Raw genomic sequence first — 19,090 nt, 5'->3', positions numbered from 1 at the left:
CAGGGGGATGCAAGCTTTTATTCTCATGCTCCTGGGTCTTCACGGAGAAGGCAATGGCAATCCACTCCAGTACTCTTGCCTGGAGGATCCCATGGACGGAGGAACCTGGTGGGCTGCAGTCCGTGGGGTCTCTGGGAGTCAGACACGACTGAGTGACTTCACTTTCACTTTCCACTTTCATGCATTGGGGAAGGAAATGGCAATCCACTCCAGTGTTCTTACCTGGAGAATCCCAGGGACAGGGGAGCCTGGTGGGCTGCTGTCTGTGGGGTCGCATAGAGTCAGACACGACTGAAGCGACTTAGCAGCAAGAGCAGCAGCCTGGGTCTTCAGGTTGACTGTAGATGGGCTAAAGTGAGCTTGAATGGGCAGCTCTGCCTCAGGCTGCCAGGCTTCCTCAGCAGGCTGCCTCTTTGTTGTGGGCTGGACCCAGACGCGCTCCTCTGGGGTCCAGACTGGAGGAACAGTTCTAGGCCATGTTGTGATGGTCTCTGACCCCAAAAGGAGACCTTCTCTTTTGATCTGGGTTCACCCTAAAGCAGACCCAGAGGCAAGCACTTGGGTGAACTAAACTTATTTGTAAGGTGACCTCAGGAATTACAAGTGAAGGAGTGGAAAAGTGAGATAGAGAAGAGAGACAAGTACCCCTGCTAAAAGGGTGTGACCACTGTGGTCAACTATGTCTCTCTGGAAACCCTCTGTGGACTAGGGAATCTGATGTTCCACCCTCATTTGGGAGAGTTGTACCTGGGAACATTAAATCTCCTGCACTTTGGGGCTGCCCTGAGCAAGTTCCCAGGATGACGGAGAACGGCTTGGACACAGGAATATATGGAGCGCTAGGGGTGGGAAGCTGCCAGATGCTTGAGAATTGTTCATTGCTCCTGTGTTTCAACCTGAAGATGAGCTGAGGCAACACTGTGAATCGACTGTCACTGGCAGTCTCTTTTACACCACACCCCTCTATGAAATCACAGGAAAGATTCTGACTTTCTTGCTTGAGTTATGTGTCCATCTGTGAGTCAATCACAGTGGCCAGGGCATTGAGCACCTGTTTGGGGTCACGTGTTCCCCTCAAGAGTTGCCGATTGAAGAAAATCCCACGGAATCCATGGACTGCATTCTCCACAGAGAGAGGATCTATCACAGATGCTCAGGCGTCTTTGGTAGATTTCAAGAGACCACAAGAGTTCACGTAGTTTTTAGCCTGCTACATACTCTGCCCACGAACACTCTATCCCGGAATTCGGGAGCAGAACCTCGTGCTTTGCATGCCACTGCGATGCCATTTTTCAATTCTACCTACTTCATATCTCCTCTGGACAGCTCTTCACTTAAACCGACTCCTGGTGCAAATGTGTTTCCATCAGCCTCTTTGGCTTCTTGTAACATGCATCACATGTTACGTGAAATTCCTCACTCCAGCTCCATCTCCACCTTAAAAGAGTTTAAAAAACAGGGATATGGGTTTTGTAGTTATTTCTGTTCATAATTTTATCCTCTGCACCTGACTCAAGATGCTCAAGAGTTTTCTGTTGAATGAAGAGTAACTAGGTTTTAAGGGAGGGAAGATAAAGAGTTCAGTTTGGGACATGTTGAATTTGTCAGAAGCTGCTGTTAACTCCATTGCCCAGAGACGCTCGCACCTCAATTTAAACTGTGAATTGGCAGTGACAGGATCTTCGATTGGGAGACTCATAAAATTATAGCCACAGAACATACCAGTGTCCTAGGATCATGAAACTTTCAAAATTAAACCGCCACCAAGAGCCAGAGGAGATTAAGGGGCAGGGATGCTGAAACTGAGTGAGACTGGGGCCGGGTGTACAACCACCCTGAAATTTGTGTAAAATTGATGCAAAGGCACATAGATTCATTTTTGGAGGAGAAGTTTCAGCTTTCATCAGATTTCAAAGATAAAAAACCACTGATTGCATTATGATTTTTATAAACGAAGAAAAACAGAAATACCTGAGAATCTGCTGGTGTGTGTCTAGAATACCTCTGCAAGGATGACATGAATTGGGAACACTGCTACCTCTGGGGAGAGGAGGTGGGGTTGAGGAATCAGAGAGAGAAGGGCATTTCACTGCACGCCTTGTGGACTATACATTTTGAACAATGTAAACATATTACCTTTCTGAAAATTAAGTTAAAACTTTATAATATTAAAATTAAAGTTATGACATGAGTGGTAGTTGAGAGGTTAGGACTCTGGCCTTTCATGGCCAAGGACCTGGGTTTGATCCAGTTCGGGGAACTAAGATCCCATGATGCGTGGTGCAGCCAAAAAAATAATAATAAAGCTATGATTGATCCTGTTAGGGAGAAGAGATGTAAATTAACAACTAGGTAGTGTTTGTGCCCACCGTTTAAATGGAAATTAAAAGAGATTAATATTGCAAGTGTTGGCAAAGACATGGAGAAATGGGCACTTCTATCCATTCTTGGTGGGAGGGTGAAGAGGGATGTTTTGGATGGCAACTTGGCAGTGGCTACCTAAAGGAACACTATTCGGGGCTTCCCTGCTGGCTCAGTGGTAAAGAATCTGCCTGCTGAATCAGGAGACACAGGTTCAACCCCTGATCCAGGAAGATCCCACGGAGCAGCCAAGCCTGATTGCCAGAACTATTGATCCTGTGTTCTAGAACTCAGGAACTGCAAGCACTGCAGCTGAGCACCCTGGAGCTGGTGCCCTGCAACAGGAGACGCCGCCGCAGAGGGAAGCCCGAGCACTGGAACAGAGTGGGAAGCCCGAGCACCGGGACAGAGCAGCTCCTTCTCTCAGCAGCTATCGAGAAGCCCACACAGCGATGAAGACCGAGCAGAGTCAAAAGTAAAGCATAGTCCAAAATATACATATATATGAACTGTATTCAGTTCCTTGAAATACCATAGTTTTTATATCTTTCCTATAAAATTATGCAGACAAGTAGAAAAGGATTTATACACATGGATAAATCACTGTGATCAAATGTGTAACATCAAAAACTAGGAAAAAAATTCTGTCTCCATCAATAAGGAAAAGGTTAAATAAATTATGGATTAACTCTACTATGAAATTCCATGTTACCATTATCATGAACAAGGTAGATATGAATGTAGGACATGGAAGACTATAGTCAACACTTTCCTGGGAAAATTCTGTAGAACATGTATGTGTAAGCATGTTTCCTTTCCTTTCGAAGAGTGGCAGTAAAATACCCAAACCCACACAATATTGTAAAGCAATTATTCTTCAATTAAAAAGAAATAAATTACAATGCTTAAAAAAAAAGTCGATTAAAAAAAAACACCCCCTAGACTCTTCAATAAATGGTGCTGGGGAAACTGAACAGCTACATGTAAAAGAATGAACTTAGAACACTTCCTAACACCATACACAAATACAAACTCAAAATGGATTAAAGACCTAAATGTAAGACCAGAAAGTATAGAACTCTTAGAGGAAAACATAGGCAGAACACTCGAAGACATAAATCAAAGCAAGATCCTCAGTGACCCACCTCCCAGAGTAACAGAAATAAAAACAAAAGTAAACAAATGGGACCTGATTCAACTTAAAAGCTTTTGCACTGCAAAGGAAACTAAGCAAGGTGAAAAGACAACTCTCAGGGTGGGAGAAAATAATAGCAAATGAAACAACTGACAGAGGATTAATTTCCAAAATATACAAGCAGCTCATACAACTGAATACCAGAAAAACAAACAACCCAATCAAAAAGTGGGAAAAGACCTAAACAGACATTTCTCCAAAGAAGATATACAGATGGCTAACAAACACATGAAAAGATGCTCAGCATCGCTCTTTATTAGGGAAATGCAAATCAGAAGCACAATGAGATATCACTGCACATTGGTCAGAGTGGCAAACATCAAAAAGTCTACAAGCAATAAATGCTGGCGAGGGTGTGGAGAAAAGGGGATGCTCTTGCACTGTTATTGGGAATGTAAATTGATACAGCCACTTTGGAGGACAGTGTGGAGATTCCTTAAAAAACTAGGAAAAAATCGCCATATAACCCAGCAATCCCACTCCTAGGCATATGCCCCGAGGAAACCAAAACTGAAAAAGACACATGTACCCCAATGTTCATTGCAGCCCTCTTAATAATAGCTAGAACATGGAATCAACCTAGATGTCCACTGACAGATGAATGGATAAAGAAGTTGTGGTTCATATACACAATGGAATATTTCTCAGCCATAAAAAGGAACACATTTGAGTCAGTTCTGAAGAGGTGGATGAACCTAGAACCTATTATACAGAGCAAAGTAAGTCAGAAAAAGAAAGACAAATATTGTATTCTAATGCATATATACGGAATCTAGAAAAATGGTGCTGAAGAATTTATTTACAGGGCAGCAGTGGGGAAACAGACATAGAGAATAGACTTATAGACCTGGGGAGAGGGGAGGAGAGGGTGAGATGTATAGAAAGAGTAACATGGAAACTTACATTACAGTATGTAAAATAGCCAACGGGAATTTGCTATATGACTCAGGAAACTCAAACAGGGGCTCGGTATCAAACTAGAGGGGTGGGATGGGGAAGGAGATGGGAGGGAGGTTCAAAAGAGGCAGGGATATATGTACACCTATGACTGATTCATGTTGAGGGTAGACAGAAAACAACAAAATTCTGTAAAGCAATTATCCTTCAGTAAAGAATAAATTAATTAAAAAAAAAACATTCCCCAAAAAAGATCCTGCCTGTCACAACTAAGACCTGGTGTAGCCAAATCAATGAATGAATACAATTTATTAATAAATTTTAATAAAGTTAATAAAATTAATAAGTTAAAGTTAATAAAATAAAAATGAGTTAATAAAAATTTCTTTAAGAAAGTGAAAGAAGGTAAAACAAAAAACAAAAATAGGCTGTACAGACAACTGTGTGCATCTATATTTAATATTATATTACTGGTAGTGCATCCAAAAAGGTCTTAAATGGTACCATTAGCACGAGAGCAGCAGGCAGGGGTAAGATTGAGTAGAGGGACATGGAGGAAGAGGAAGCAAAGGGGGACTTGGGCTCTGTGATTCATTCATACACAATAAGCACTCATTTCTTGGAAATGAAATGAAAGCACCAAATGGAAACTGTCTGTTCCACTCTTGACCCAAGCCAGGGGCACCTTCTTGGAGCCACTTCAGGCCCTCAGCATGCCCACCACCAGGGTGTAGGGAGCTTCCATGGGGAAGCACTACCCTCTGGACTCACCCCTATCCAGCCCCTCTACCCTCACAACCTGGAGGTCCCTAAGTGAAATCATCTTAGGATCCAGGTCCCTAGTGGCTCAGATGGTAAAGAGCCTGCCTGCATTGTGGTAGATCCGGGTTCAATCCCTGGGTGGAGAAAATCCCCTGGAGAAGGAAATGGCAGCCCACTGCAGTATTCTCGCTTGGAAAATCCCATGGATGGAGGAGACTGGCAGGCTACAGTCCGTGGCATCGAAAAGAGCTGGACATGACTGAGCGACTTCACTTTCAATTAGTTGCAGGCATGAGGGAGGACCCTCTGGATCCACTAGAAATTTCCACCTCTGTGACTCATGACCCCCTGTCTGGTCCATAAGACATTCCTTCTTGGTGTCTCTGAACCACATCACCCTGCTGATTCATCCACCCTGACACAGCCTGCTCACTGGGCCCACAACCCAGCGCCAGTCCCTCACTTCCTCCAGTTCTCCTGCCTCAGGATCCCTGGGCATACCCTCCCCTGGGGTTGTGTTGAAGGTGGAAATGGACCAGAGCAGACTCACCTTCGGAGAGACCCCCTCCATCTCTACTCCCGCCCCCCAGAGCTGGGCAACAGATGGACAGAGCTGACCAAGACGGCGTCTTGACTGCAAAGTGAGGTAGCAGGTGTGCAGCGGGTTCTGGGGGAGGCAGGGCCACGCTGGCCACCAAACGAGCCAGCATCCTCAGTCACTCCATCACTCAAGTGCACAACAGCTTCCAGAACCTGGAGCCCCCCATGCATGAGACCCTGGAGTTGTGCCAGGGTTGGTGGGGACCCAGGGGTCCTCAGAAACTGGGTTTCTGGACACTAGAGGGAAGGGGCTCAGGCTCCAGCTTCTGGGGAATCTGGACCCTCCTCCCCAGCTCACATGTTAGTGTACCAGGAACAAGAATCAGAGGGGGCTGGGGACCTGTCCCAGGAGGCAGACCTCAATGCCCAGCAGGGTCTTCCAGGGGACCTGATGCAGGAGGAGGGTCCCTTGTTCTGTTGCTGACTAGAGCAGCCTAGACAGCTGAGGGCAGGGGTCACTTCATAGGCACCACTGCTGCTCTTCTTGCCTCAATAAATTCTCTGCTCTGGAGTGCAAATGTCTCCAGTTCAGTTCAGTTTAGTCACTCAGTCGTGTCCAACTCTTTGTGACCCCATGAATGGCAGCACGCCAGGCCTCCCTGTCCATCATCAACTCCTGGAGTCTACCCAAACCCATGTCCATCGAGTTGGTGATGCCATCCAGCCATCTCATCCTCGGTCGTCCCCTTCTCCTCCTGCCCCCAATCCCTCCCAGCATTAGGGTCTTTTTCAATGAGTCAACTCTTTGCATGAGGTGGCCAAAGTATTGGAGTTTCAGCTTCAACATCAGTCCTTCCAGGACTGATCTCCTTTAGGATGGACTGGTTGGATCTTCTTGCAGTCCAAGGGACAAGATCTTAAGAGTCTTCTCCAACACCACAGTTCAAAAGCATCAATTCTTCGGGGCTCAGCTTTCTTCACTGTCCAACTCTCACATCCATACATGACTACTGGAAAAACCATGGCCTTGACTAGATGGACTTTTGTTGGCAAAGTAATGTCTCTGCTTTTAAATATGCTATCTAGGTTGGTCATAACTTTCCTTCCAAGGAGTAAGCGTCTTTTAATTTCATGGCTGCAATCACCATCTGCGGTGATTTTGGAGCCCCCCCAAAAAAGTCTGACACTGTTTCCACTGTTTCCCCATCTATTTCCCATGAAGTGATGGGACCAGATGCCATGATCATAGTTTTCTGAATGTTGAGCTTGAAGCCAACTTTTTCACTCTCCTCCTTCACTTTCATCCAGAGTGTGTGTTAATCTCTGTCTCATGATGTTTTGAGACTGCAAACGCCGAAATGAAGCATGGTGGGAGAGGACACACAGAAATGGCTTGCTCTGGGGACCTGATATCCTGGCCTTAGGATCCTACTTTGAGCTCCTTCAGACTTTTGATGGAACTGAGATGAGGGCTAGGGGGTGGGTGCAGGGGTCCTGGTTTGAAAACAACCTCTCTGACTTCCTTCCTTGGCTCTGCATTTCTTGTCAAACAGCTGAATAAAACGTCTGTCCCCCTTCCTGCCTTCCAGGCTGTTGTGAGGAACCTCTCTGTCTATTAAAGCATCTGGGGTTACAGGCTATGGTGTGTGACAAGGGTCTACACCTGGACCATGTCTAAAAGTGACCAAGAAGTCATTCAGTTTAGTCCCTGAGTCCCATAAAACCAAAGCGGGCAGAGAGTCCAGTCTCATGAAATAAAGCAGTCATGAAATTTGATGTCATCACACTGCAGCACTGTTTAATGGAGTGGCCATCACAGCACTACCCTTGCTTGTTCCCGGGGTCCCCACCACAGAGTGGGGCTCCCTCCACCCTACCATGGGGTCAAATTCCACGACATCCTGGTTGGAGACATGGCTGCTAGGTCTGGGTCTGAAACTACCTTCTTGCTTCTCCAAGCTCTTTGAAGCCTCCCTTCTTCATCTGGAGGTCACATGTTGCCAGGACTCCTAAGTAGCAGGCACTGAATGTTCAGAGCCCAGCTCCTAAGAGCTGGAACCCCCAAGAGGCCAGGAGCAGGGTCTTCCAGGAGAGCAGAGAGAAGGCCCTCTTGGAGAGTGAGTCTCCCTGCCCTCCAACTGGAGAGAGAAGAGAAGGCAGTGAATGGTCAGCAGGGCCAGGGGAGTCAAACAGCCAAGGGAGGGACCCGAGGGTGACTCACTTGGCCCAGACTCACAGCTCGGCCTCTTCTTCTCTGCAAAAGACACCACAGTGAGGCCTCTAGGTAGACAGACCGTCACACCCCAAACTTCCCTTCCCACCAGGCCCTGGTACAACTATTCCCAATTCAATCCATCTTCCCCTTCTCCCAAATATACTTCTGACTTCCATTCCTCCTCCTTCTTCCAGTAAATCTTCCCTTTTTGCCTTTCCATCCCTGCCCCACCCTGGCTCAGTCACTCTGTCCTGCCTTAGCTCTGGGGAATAGCAGATGTGGGTCCCATCAACCCACTATGCCCATGGCCTCCTGAGATCTGAAGCTGGCCTCCTGAGATCTGAAGCTGTACTCCTGCCACTTTCCTCTGCTTATTGCCCTCCTTTGTCTATTAGACTGTGTAGCAGAAGGAAAATTTTGAGAACATTTGGAAAATCATCCAAGAATATTCACACATGCAGAAAACATTTATCTGACTGCCACTGAGCTGGCAGAACCTGAGTCACGAAGAAAGAATATCTCCAACTAGCTTCTGGCCCTCAACGTCCTCGTGAATGACATGGGTCTCTTGAAGGCCCTGGGGACTGAAATCAACTGGGGACCTCCTGGCAGTCCTGCTTCCCTCATGCATGGCTCACCACCCAGATAGGCGCAGTTAAAGTGGCTGCACATCTGATCACTGCTGGAGAGAGTCACCAGGCTTCTGTTTCCATCCTTAGAGAAATTCGTCACCACGAAGACTTCATATGGGGGGATCAGCACCTCACGCTCCTCAGGAAAGACAGATAGGTCCTGGATGGGGGCTCCAGAGCAAGTCCTTAGAGAGAAGAAAGTGGCATTACCAAATCCACGGGCCACTGTCTCATTCAGTGAGCTGGAGGCAAACTGGCCCAAGCGGATAGAGTCCCTCATACTCTTGGGTTCAAAGTGAATCCTGCGCACGCCACGAAACACCATCTGCCCAGGTTCCCTGCTGCAGCCCCCACCACCCCGCAGCAGCTGCAGGGCCCGGGTCAGGTAAAAATGCAGGGCCTTGAAAGGGAAGTGGTTCATGTAGGACTCCCAGGAGCCACCGCCAGTCCGCACAGCCTGGTTCAGTTCCCGGTACAAAGTGTTGGATGAGTTGGTGTAGACCATGATGGCGATTCCGTGCTGGCTTCTAAAGCCAGGAGGCAGAATGAGCCCTGGACGTTTTTGCTCCCAGGCCTTCTGGGCTGTCTCCCAGGACTCCCGCAACCGAGTATGGTTGACCATCTCCTTCTCTAACAGAAGCACTGCTTTCTCCTCCATCTCCTCCGAGCAGCCCACATAGGCATCATCGAATGTATCTGGAGCCAGGCTCAAGTACTGGATGGTAACACCCTGGGCATACGGAGGTAAGGAAGAAAGGGGCCACACAGAAAATTGTATAAGTTCAGGGTACTGGACTAAGGTCCTGAACACAGATTTTTCAGAAACCCAGAATCTCATTTCTATGCTCAAATATCTGGAGTCTGATATTTGGCAAGAGCTCTAGGGTTTCAATAATAGTCAATGAAGTCAGAGAGACATTGGTTCAAATCCTGAATTCACCCCCTACTGCCTGTAAGATCTTGGGCAAGTCTCAACTTTTCTGGGCTTCAAGTCCTCCACTTATAAACTCAATATACCTTCAACCTCACAGGGTTATTGTCAGGACTTCATATAGATCCTAACTAACTAAAAGGGGTCATCCATCATTACAGAGGTTCCTGCACTTGGTGGAATGTGGCGCTGGGTGACTTCCAAGCACTATTCTGGCTTTAAGACTGTGTGCAAGTGACATACGAATATGCACTCAATCTCCAACGACCTGACCCCACGCCCAGCCTCAGACTCCTTCCCTCTCCCACACAGGCGTGTAGACACCACACCAGGGCCCTGTCAGTGCTGAGACTCAGTCCTCTCCTGCTCTAGAAGCCTGCATCCTCCACCCTGGGGTGGGAGTGGGGAGGAGGTCAAGCCCTGGTCTGGGAGGGGCTGCAGGAGGGCCGTACACAGGTAACCCTAAGGACAGTGTGCAGGCTGGGCCCCGGGTGGAAGACGGGAAGTGAGAGGAGGAAGCTGGAGGCTGTCCCGAGGGAGGAGGGTATGAAGGCAGGAGGGTCACAGGAGGACCTGTGGGTGGAGGTGGGGTTCTGGGAGATGGAGTGGGAACTTGGGGCTCCCTGGGGATGTGGAGGTTCCTGAGAGGAGGCAGGTTCAGAGGATGACATGCTAGAGAAGCGTCCCTGGGAGGGATCTTTGAGGAGTCAGGGCCCGGGTCCCACCCCACCAAGTATTCCCTTTGCTGCAGCAGAAGGCTCTCCCCACTTACCTGCCCAGGGTCATAACGGCGGACACCACTGCCGAGGGTGTAGAGGCTGAGGCAGCTGAGGCTTATCAGCAGAGTTGCCTGTATCATTCTTGCTGGATTCTTGGAGGGTGAGATCCAGATGAAAGTGGGACCAGCGATGGTCTTTCTTGGCTTCAGTGGGCTGGGGGACAGAGACTTGGAGCCTTTTTTCTCTGGTGGGAGGGATCCCTGGTCCAGGACCTGGCCCGGACTGGTCCAAGGGCACGTCTAAGTGAGTGGACTCAACTTGGATTATATCATCCCCCACTTCCACCGCAGCACAACCATAGCCTGTAGGCCCCGCCTCCTGATTCCTGGGGTTCTCAGAGCCATCTGCCCAGGAATGATAAAGTAGAAGTGTAATAATGGCTCCGCTGGAGTGGGGAGGGGACAGGGTCAGGGACCCACCTGGAGGCAGCAGAGGCCTCTTAGAAGGAAGAGCCAATTCTGATTCCACGATGGAACTGTTTCTTTGACTGGCTTTTTGTTGCTTCAGTTTTTATAATCTCACATAGAGTCCTGCCTCAGAGAACCCTGCCCCTCTGCCTGACTGTTAAACTAAAATGCCTCTGTTCAGCTCACAGGAAGAGAAGCTGAGCCTTCCACCAGTGAATGGCTGCAAAAAAAGGAGAGATTAACACACTTTTTCTACAGGCTGGGCATTTCCTGCAAGATGTTTTGTAAGACTAACAGCCCTTTTTGCTTAACTTCCTCACTGCCTCCGCCTCTCTATTCTGCCATTTTACCTTGTTCTTCACCTCCCCCACCCCTCTCTTTTATAAAAGAACCTGGCATACAGACCCCAATAAGGTAGTTAGATTGAGACATTAGTCTGCCATCTTCTCAATCAACAGACTTTCCAAATAAAGTCATATTCCTTGCCTCAACACCTAATTTCTCAGATTTATTGACCTGTCAGGCGGCAAGCAGAGTGAGCTTGGACTTGATAATAGGTCGAGAGAGGGAAGGCGAACTGAAGCTTCTGGGTGGCAGGGGCTGAAGTCTGCACAGGCGCTGCGCTGTACTGTGAACTGGGAGTCCGGGAGTCCCAAAGGTCAACAAAGTCCAAGGCTAACTATAGCCTCAACGCGGTAACCCGATACCCATACCTCTCTTCCCCAACAACAGACAGCAGATGGGGGGAACTGAGCTGAGAGCTGTAACTTCCCTTTCCAGGGACTGCGAGGTCTATCTCCAGGATACTTTTCTTCCTGCAAACCAGAGCTAGAGGAGGAGGATTGTGAGATGTGGTCTCTCCCTTGGGAGGGCCCTTTCGGCCATGGTTGGGACTCCAAGGCACTAGGCCAAGGGAACCAAGAGGGTTCTGCCTGCCGAGAGGCCACCACTCGTGCACTTGCTGTGCACTTCTTGAGTCACTAAGTCGTGTCCGACTCTTTGCGACCCCATGGACTGCAGCAGGCCAGGCCTCCCAGTCCCTCACTATCTCCCAGGGTTTGCCTAAGTTCATGTTCATTGAATCGGTGATACCATCCAACCATCTCATCCTCTGTCGCCCTCTTTTCCTTCTGCCTTCAATCTTCCCCAGGATCAGGGTCTTTTCCAATGAGTTGGCTGTTCACATCAGGTGGCCAAAGTATTGGAGCTTCAGCATCAGTCTTTCCAATGAGTATTCAGGGTTGATTTCCTTTTGGATTGACTAGTTTGATCTCCTTGCTGTCCAAGGGACTCTGAAGAGTCTTCCCCAACACCACAGTTCAAAAGCATCAATTCTTTGGCCATCTGCCTTCTTTATGGTCCAACTCTCCCATACATAACTACTGGAAAGACCATAGCTTTAACTATACAGACTTTTGTCAGCAAAGTGATGTCTTTGCTTCTTAATACGCTGTCTAGGTTTCTCATGGGCTTCCCTGGTGGCTCAGAAAGTAAAGAATCTGCCCCCAGTGCGGAAGAACTTGGGTTGGGTAGATCCCCCAGAGAAAGGAATGGCAACCTACCTCAGTATTCTTAGCTGGAAAATTCCATGCACAGAGGAGCCTGGTGAGCTACAGTCTGTGGAGTCACAAACAGTTGGACATGACCGAGAGACTCACACACACACACACACACACACACACACACACACACACTAGGTTTGTCATAGCTTTCCATCCAAGAATCAATTGTCTTCTAATTTCATGTCTGCAGTCATCATCTGCGGTGATTTTAGACCCAAAAAGAGAAAATCTGTTGCTGCTTCCACCTTTTCCCCTTCTATTTGCCATGAAGTGATGGGACTGGATGCCATGATATTAGTTTTTTTAATATTGAGTTTTAAAGGTGACCTTTTCACTCTCCTCTTTCACCCTCATCAAGAGGCTCTTTAGTTCTTCTTCATTTTCTGCCATTAACATGATATCATCTGCATATCTGAGGTTGTTGATATTTCTCCTGGTAATCTTGATTCCAGCTTGTAAATCATCCAACCCAGCATTTCATATGATGTACTCTGCATAGACGTTAAATAAACAGGGTGACAATATACAGCCTTGTTGTACTCCTTTCTCAGTTTTGAACCAGTCAGTTGTTTCATATAGTTTATTCCACTTATTTATTCGTATACAATTTGCTTATGGCCAACAGTTGGGTGACATGTTGTCCAACATCTGAATGGCCCCTACCTGCCTCCTTTCTGTTTATACCCCTTCCCTCCAGTAAGCTTTACTCAGATGCAGAGCTCTCTCTCACATCCTCAGGGGCCAGCCTTGCCCCTCCCCAGACCATCTGTCCCCTGACCTCTCAGACTCAGGCAACCCCATGTTTATAACCACTAGCCTTTCCCTTCACCCCCTTGGGCTTGCCTATAAATACACTAGCTCTGAGTTTTGGATACCTCCCAGGAGGTAATGAGAGAAGGGGCCAGCTGAGGAATTGGCCGGCAGCTCTGGGAGGAGCTTTCTGGTAGCGTGAGCCTCTGTGGATGGCAGGATTCCTCCTTCAGAGTGGCCAAGGACTTGTGGGTGCAGAAACTAGCATTTAATAGATGTGCTTGCTACTTGCTGTGTCTGAGGTGTGCATAGAAGGTTAGATTCACCCCATGGCCTTGTCCTGGTCTGGTTCATTAATTCAGACCCATCTTCGTTCCCCTATCCCCTCAGGTTTGCCAGACAAAGAATTTCCTTCACCTAGAATCCTGCTTCCTGTAGACCAAAAACGAAGACAAGCTGTGTCCAGGGTTGAGAGAGGGAAATGAAAAGGGGGCCATCCCAAGGAGTTCCCTGATGGCCTAGGGGTTATGATTTAGGCATTCACTGCAGTGGCCCAGGTTTAATGCCTGGTCAGGGAGATGAGATCCCACAAATCACAGAGCATAAACAAAAAGAAAGACAGGCAGTCCAAAAAACCAGACTGCTTGTCAAAAACCACAGAAGATCAAGACAAGTTTTTTTGTTCCCTTCCAGTGAGACTGGCCCCCCTTAGCTCTCCAAGATTAGAAATCAGGAGTCACTCTCCTGTTCTCCATTACTGTGAAAACTGCATCTCACCTACATATCCTGATGCCTCTCCCCCAGAGGGTCCTGAGTGCTGAAAGCTGCTGGAACAGAAGATACTATACCATACTGTCTGGACAAATAGGCCTGCCGGGACACAACACGGGGCCAGACCTGTTGGTATCAGGGCTTTCTCCTCTCTCCATCCTCTGGCTTTGGGGAATTGCTTCACTTATCCTGAGACCTGGCACCCCAAGAGAGACCCCAAGAGATGGAGTCAAATCTAATCATTGAACAGTGGTCTGGAGTGAAGTGGAAAGTCCTCTGGATCACATGGCCGGTCAACGCTGGAGTTGGGACCCAGACTCTCTACTCTGGGTATCTCTCCTTGCTCCTTAGGTGAGTCTCCATGCTCATCTGAAAGGATCAATAAGGAGATAGTCCCTGAGGCCAGGGATGCTGAATGCAGGACCAAACCCAGTGGTAAGGCACTTGTTCCAGCTTGAATCCTTGATTTGTCTCTGGATTCAGGGATTCCGTTTTTCATGGGAAGAGCTCTGGCCCAGAGCATTCTGGGCAGAGGCTAGTATTCCTGAACTTGGAGGAGATATCCAGAAATAGATGGGAGGGTGTCATATTTCTGAGCAGCTGTGTGGGAAAGGTACAAGGGGTGTGGGATTTGACAGTATAAAAAAGAAACCTGCCCTCCTCCTCCCCCGGTGACTGTCACTGGAGACCAACACCAGCTTCCTCACCACAGAGAAAGTCTAGGTAAGGGGCACACTACCCTCCTCCTCAGTACTTGGCAAAAAAAGCTGTTTCTGAAACAGGAAATTGGGCTGTTAGTGGTAGAGACATAGCAACCATTAGGAAAAGTTTCAGGAAACCTTTTATCTTTGTCTGTTCAGGCTGCTATAACAAAAATACAACAAAGTGGGTAACTTATCAACAACAAACATTTATTTTTAACAGTTCTGGAGGCTGGAGGCTGAAAGTTTGAGATCTGGGTGCCACCCTGGTAAGATGAAGGCCTTTTCCTGGTTCATAGCCAGCACCTCCCCACTGGGTCCTCACAGGTTGGAAGCTGCTAGGGAGCTCTGTGGGGTCTTTTTTTACAAGAACAAAATTCCAGTCATTAGGGCTCATGAACTAATGAAACAATGATTTCCCCATGACTCACCTTCTAATACCATCACATCAGGCATTAGGGTTCCAATATTTGAATTTTAGGGTGACACATTCAGATTTTGCACATTGGATGGAGAACTTTGGGATACTTAGGAAGGTTTGAGGCCATTGGGTAATTTGGGGGTTTTGAAGAAGGGATTTGGAGCTACATCCCCAGTATGGAATGTTCATCACAGGCCTGGATGAGGGGAAACCGACAAGTGCCCTGAGCAGGATGACAGGAAGTACAGAAGGGCAGCAGCTGGGAGAGGAAAAGGGGTTGCCAGTGCCTTCACTTCCTGGCCTTCCGGGCCCTTCCCAACACTCTGATCCCCACACCAAACATGAAATTTGATGTCATCACAGTGCAGCATCGCCCGACATCCTGGTTGGAGACATGGCTGCTAGGTCTGGGTCTGAAACCACCTTCTTGCTTTTCCAGGCTCTTCAAAGCCTCCCTTCTTCATATGGAGGTCACATGGTCCCAGGACTCCTAAGTGGCAGGTCTTGAACTTTCAGATCCTCGTTTCTAAGAGCCAGAATCCCCAAGAGGCCAAGAGCAGGGTCTGCCAGGAGAGCAGAGAGAAGTCCCCCTTGGAGAGTGAGTCTGCTTGCCCTCCAGCTAGAGAGAGAAGAAAAGGCAGTGAATGGTCAGCAGGGCCAGAGGAGTCAAAGCAAGGGAGAGAGGGGCAGGAGGGTGACTCACTTGGCCCAGACTCACATCTCGGCCTCTTCCTCCCTGCAACAGACAGCACAGTGAGGCCTCCAGGTAGACAGACCCTCACACCCCAACCTTCCCTTCCCACCAAGCCCTGGCAAAGCCACCTCCCATCTCAATCCAGCTTTCCCTTCTCCCAAATATACTTCTGACTTCCATTCCTCCTCCTCCCTCCAAGAAATCTTCCCCGTTTGCCTTTCCATCCCTGCCCCACCCTGGCCCCAATCACTTGGCCCCTTCCTCAGCACTGGGGAATAGCATCCGTGTGTCCTGTCAGCCCACTACACCCAGAGCCTCCTGAGATCTGAAGCTGCACTCCTGCCACTTTCCTCTGCTTAGCATCCTCCTTAACCAGGTATTTTGGTCTGTTAGACTGTATAGCAGAAGAAAATTTTGAGGACGCTTAGAGAATCATCTGAGAATATTCACACATGCAGTAAACACCTATAGGGCCTTGTCTGAGTGGCTGAACCTGAATCACAAAGAAAATAACTTCAACTAACTTCTGGCCTTCAACTTCCCCATTAATCAATCACATGGGTCTCTTGAAAGGCCCTGGAAATTTAAATCAACCAGGGATCTCCTGCCAGTCTTTCTTCCCTCATGCATGGCTCACCACCCAGATAGGCGCAGTTAAAGTGGCTGCAGATGTGATCGGTGCTGGAGAGAGTCACCAGGCTGTGGGTTTCATTCTTGAAGAAATCAGTAACCACGAAGACTTCATGTGGGGGGAATCAGCACCTCACGCTCCTCAGGAAAGACAGATAGGTCCTGGATCAGGGCCCCAAAGCAAGTCCTTAGGGAGAAGAAGGTGGTATTACCAAAACTGCGGGCCACGGCCTCATTCAGGGAGCTGGAGGCAAACTGGCCAAAGCGGATAGAGTCCCACAGCCTCTTGGGTTCAAAGCGAATTGTGCGCATGCCTCGGAACACCATCTGCCCAGGTTCCCTGCTGCAGCCCCCACCACCCCGCAGCAGCTGCAGGGCCCGGGTCAGGTAGAAATGCAGGGCCTTGAAGTGGAATTGGTTCATGTAGGACTCCCAGGAGCCACCGCCTGTCTGCACAGCCTCGTTCAGCTTCTGGTGCAAAGTGTTGGATGAGTTGGTATAGAGCACAATGGCGATTCCATGCTCGGTTTTGAAGCCCGGAGGCAGGCTGAGCCCTGGACTTTTTTGCTCCCAGTACTTCTCAGCTGTCTCCCAGGCAACCCGCAGCCAGGTATGGTGGGCCATCTCCCTCTGTAGCAGAGGGACTGCCACGTCCTCCATCTCTTCCGAGCAGCCCACATAGGAATCATCAAAAGTGTCTGGAGCCAGATCCAGGTCCTTGGAGGTAATACCCTGGGCATACAGAGAAAAGAAAGAGAGGAGCCACACAGGAAAGCATGTAAATTCAGGGTACTGAACAGAGGTCCTGTGGGCAGATCAGTTCAGAGACACAGAATCTCATTTCTATGCTCAAATATCTAGAGTGTGAAATTTGTCAAGAGCTCAAAAACTTAAGTAATAGGCACTGAAGTCAGACAGATACGGGTTCAGTCCTGAATTCTCCAGCTACTGACTGTGAGATCTTGGGCAAGCCTCTTAACTTTTCTGGGCTTCAGGTTCTCCCCTTATACACTGAGGATACTTCCTGACTCCACAGGGTTATTGTCAGGACTGCATATAGATCCTCACTGTGTACTAACTAAGAGGAGTCATCTATCATTAGAGAGGTTCCTGCACGTGGTGGGACGTGGGGCTGGATGACCTCCAAGCACCTTTCTGGCTCTGAGACTCACTGTGCAGATGACATACAAATATGCACTCAGTCTCCAATGACCTGACCCCACGCCCAGCCTGACTCTTTCCCTCTCCCACACAGGCGTGTAGACACCACACCAGGGCCCTGTCAGCGCTGAGACTCAGTCCTCTCCTGCTCTAGAAGCCTGCATCCTCCACCCTGGGGTGGGAGTGGGGAGGAGGTCAAGCCCTGGTCTGGGAGGGGCTGCAGAAGGGTGGTACACAGGTAACCCTAAGGAGTGTGTGCAGGCTGGGCCCAGGAGATCGGAAGTGAGAGGAGAAAGCTGGAGGCTGTCCCGAGGGAGGAGGGTATGAAGGCAGGAGGGTCACAGGAGGACCAGTGGGTGGAGGTGGGGTTCTGGGAGATGGAGTGGGAACTTGGGGCTCCCTGCAGTGATCCTGAGAGGAAGAGGGTTCGGAGGATGGCATCCTAGAGAAGCATCCCTGGGAGGGAGCTTTGAGGAGTCAGGCCCTGGGTTTCCCCCCACCTCCCCCCCGCCACAAGTGTTCCCTTTGCTGCAGCAGAAGGCTCTCCCCAGTTACCTGCCCATGGCTGCCCAGGCTGTGGAGGCTGAGGCAGCTGAGGGTGATCAGCAGAGCAGCCAGCATTATCCTCAGACACTTGGAGAGTGAGATCCAGCTGAGGGTGGGACCAGCGATGGTGGATTCTCAGTTTTGCTGGGATGGTGACAGAAACTTGGAGCCTTTCTTCTCTGGTGTGAGGGGTCCCTGGCCCAGGACTTGGCCAGGCAGGGCATGGGCAGGTCTAAGGGTGTGTCTAAGTGAGTGGGTGCGGTTTAGATTATACATCCCCCACCTCCACCCCAGCACAACCTTAGTCTCTGTCCCTGCCACCCGGTTCCATCTGCACAGCAATGATAAAGGCAGGGTGGGGCTTGAGGAGGGGAGGTGATTTGGCTCTACTTAGAGTCAGGAGGGGCCTGGAGTCAGAGACCCAACTGGAGGCGGCCCAGGCCTGTTAGAAAGAGGAGTCAGCTCTAACTCTAGGATGGAACTGTTTCTTTGACTTGCTTTTTGTTGCTTCACTTTCTATAATAACACATGAAATCCTGCCTCAGAGAACCCCGCTCCTCACCCTGACTATTAAACTAAAGTACCTCTGTCAGCTCACAGAAAAATAATCTAACCCCCATGCCAGTGAATGGCTGCAAAAAAAGAAGAGATTAACATATCCTTTCCATAGGCTAGGCATTTCCTCTGAGATGTTTTGTAAAACTCAGGACCCTTTTTACTTTACTTCTGCCCAGCCTCTCCCTCTCTGTTTTGCCTTTTTACTTCATTCCTCACCTCTCTTTCTCTGCCCTAAAAAAAAAGCCCTGGCAATACAGACCCCTATAAGATAGTCAGTTGAGACATTAGTCTGCCATTTTCTTGGTCAGCTGCCTTTCCACATTAAGTCGTATTCCTTGTCTCAGCACTTCCTTTCTCAATTTATTTACTGAGCTGTTGGGTGGCTAGCAGAGCGACCTTGGATTTGGTAGCAGGCCAAGAACAGGAAGGAGCCCTGAAAGTTCTGGGCGGCAGCCCCGGGCATCTGCTCAGGAGTGCAGTGTCTCCTGTCCCGTGTGTCCCGCAGATCTGCCAAGTCCACGGCTAACTATAGCCCCCCTACCCAGGCAGTGACCCGACACCTCCCTTCCCTAACAAC

The 19,090-nt window shown here is 48.9% G+C and overlaps 2 protein-coding genes across 2 annotated transcripts; both read right to left on the bottom strand.

Annotated features, from left to right (window-relative positions):
• Positions 1–7,786: 7,786 nt before the first annotated feature.
• LOC138092840 (ecto-ADP-ribosyltransferase 5) lies at positions 7,787–10,392 on the bottom strand. The gene is made up of 4 exons (XM_068988893.1): positions 10,306–10,392; positions 8,609–9,332; positions 7,977–8,009; positions 7,787–7,893 (listed from the first exon to the last, which is right to left on the bottom strand). The coding sequence occupies exons 1-4, from the start codon at positions 10,390–10,392 to the stop codon at positions 7,787–7,789; spliced, it is 951 nt and encodes a 316-aa protein (XP_068844994.1).
• Positions 10,393–15,436: 5,044 nt separating this feature from the next.
• Positions 15,437–18,030, bottom strand: LOC138092863 (ecto-ADP-ribosyltransferase 5-like). The gene is made up of 4 exons (XM_068988918.1): positions 17,965–18,030; positions 16,461–16,980; positions 15,628–15,660; positions 15,437–15,543 (listed from the first exon to the last, which is right to left on the bottom strand). The coding sequence occupies exons 1-4, from the start codon at positions 18,028–18,030 to the stop codon at positions 15,437–15,439; spliced, it is 726 nt and encodes a 241-aa protein (XP_068845019.1).
• Positions 18,031–19,090: the final 1,060 nt, after the last annotated feature.

The sequence above is a fragment of the Capricornis sumatraensis genome, chromosome 16 (genome assembly GCF_032405125.1).
Source record: "Capricornis sumatraensis isolate serow.1 chromosome 16, serow.2, whole genome shotgun sequence".
Classification (NCBI taxonomy): Eukaryota; Metazoa; Chordata; class Mammalia; order Artiodactyla; family Bovidae; genus Capricornis; species Capricornis sumatraensis.
The sequence above is the reverse complement of the archived record's forward strand: the minus strand, read 5'-3'. Positions and strand labels throughout refer to the sequence as shown.

Bases quoted from the DNA above. Each gene is read 5' to 3' on its own strand.
- LOC138092840 (XM_068988893.1), bottom strand. From the start codon at position 10,392: ATGATACAGGCAACTCTGCTGATAAGCCTCAGCTGCCTCAGCCTCTAC. The intron at 9,333-10,305 runs GTAAGTGGGGAG...CCGTATGCCCAG, and splicing joins GCCGTTATGACCCTGGGCAG to GGTGTTACCATCCAGTACTT. The intron at 8,010-8,608 runs GTGAGCCATGCA...TGTCTTTTGCAG, and splicing joins TAACTGCGCCTATCTGGGTG to AGAAGAAGAGGCCGAGCTGT.
- LOC138092863 (XM_068988918.1), bottom strand. From the start codon at position 18,030: ATGCTGGCTGCTCTGCTGATCACCCTCAGCTGCCTCAGCCTCCACAGC. The intron at 16,981-17,964 runs GTAACTGGGGAG...CTGTATGCCCAG, and splicing joins GCCTGGGCAGCCATGGGCAG to GGTATTACCTCCAAGGACCT. The intron at 15,661-16,460 runs GTAATACCACCT...TGTCTGTTGCAG, and splicing joins GGCCGTGGCCCGCAGTTTTG to GGAGGAAGAGGCCGAGATGT.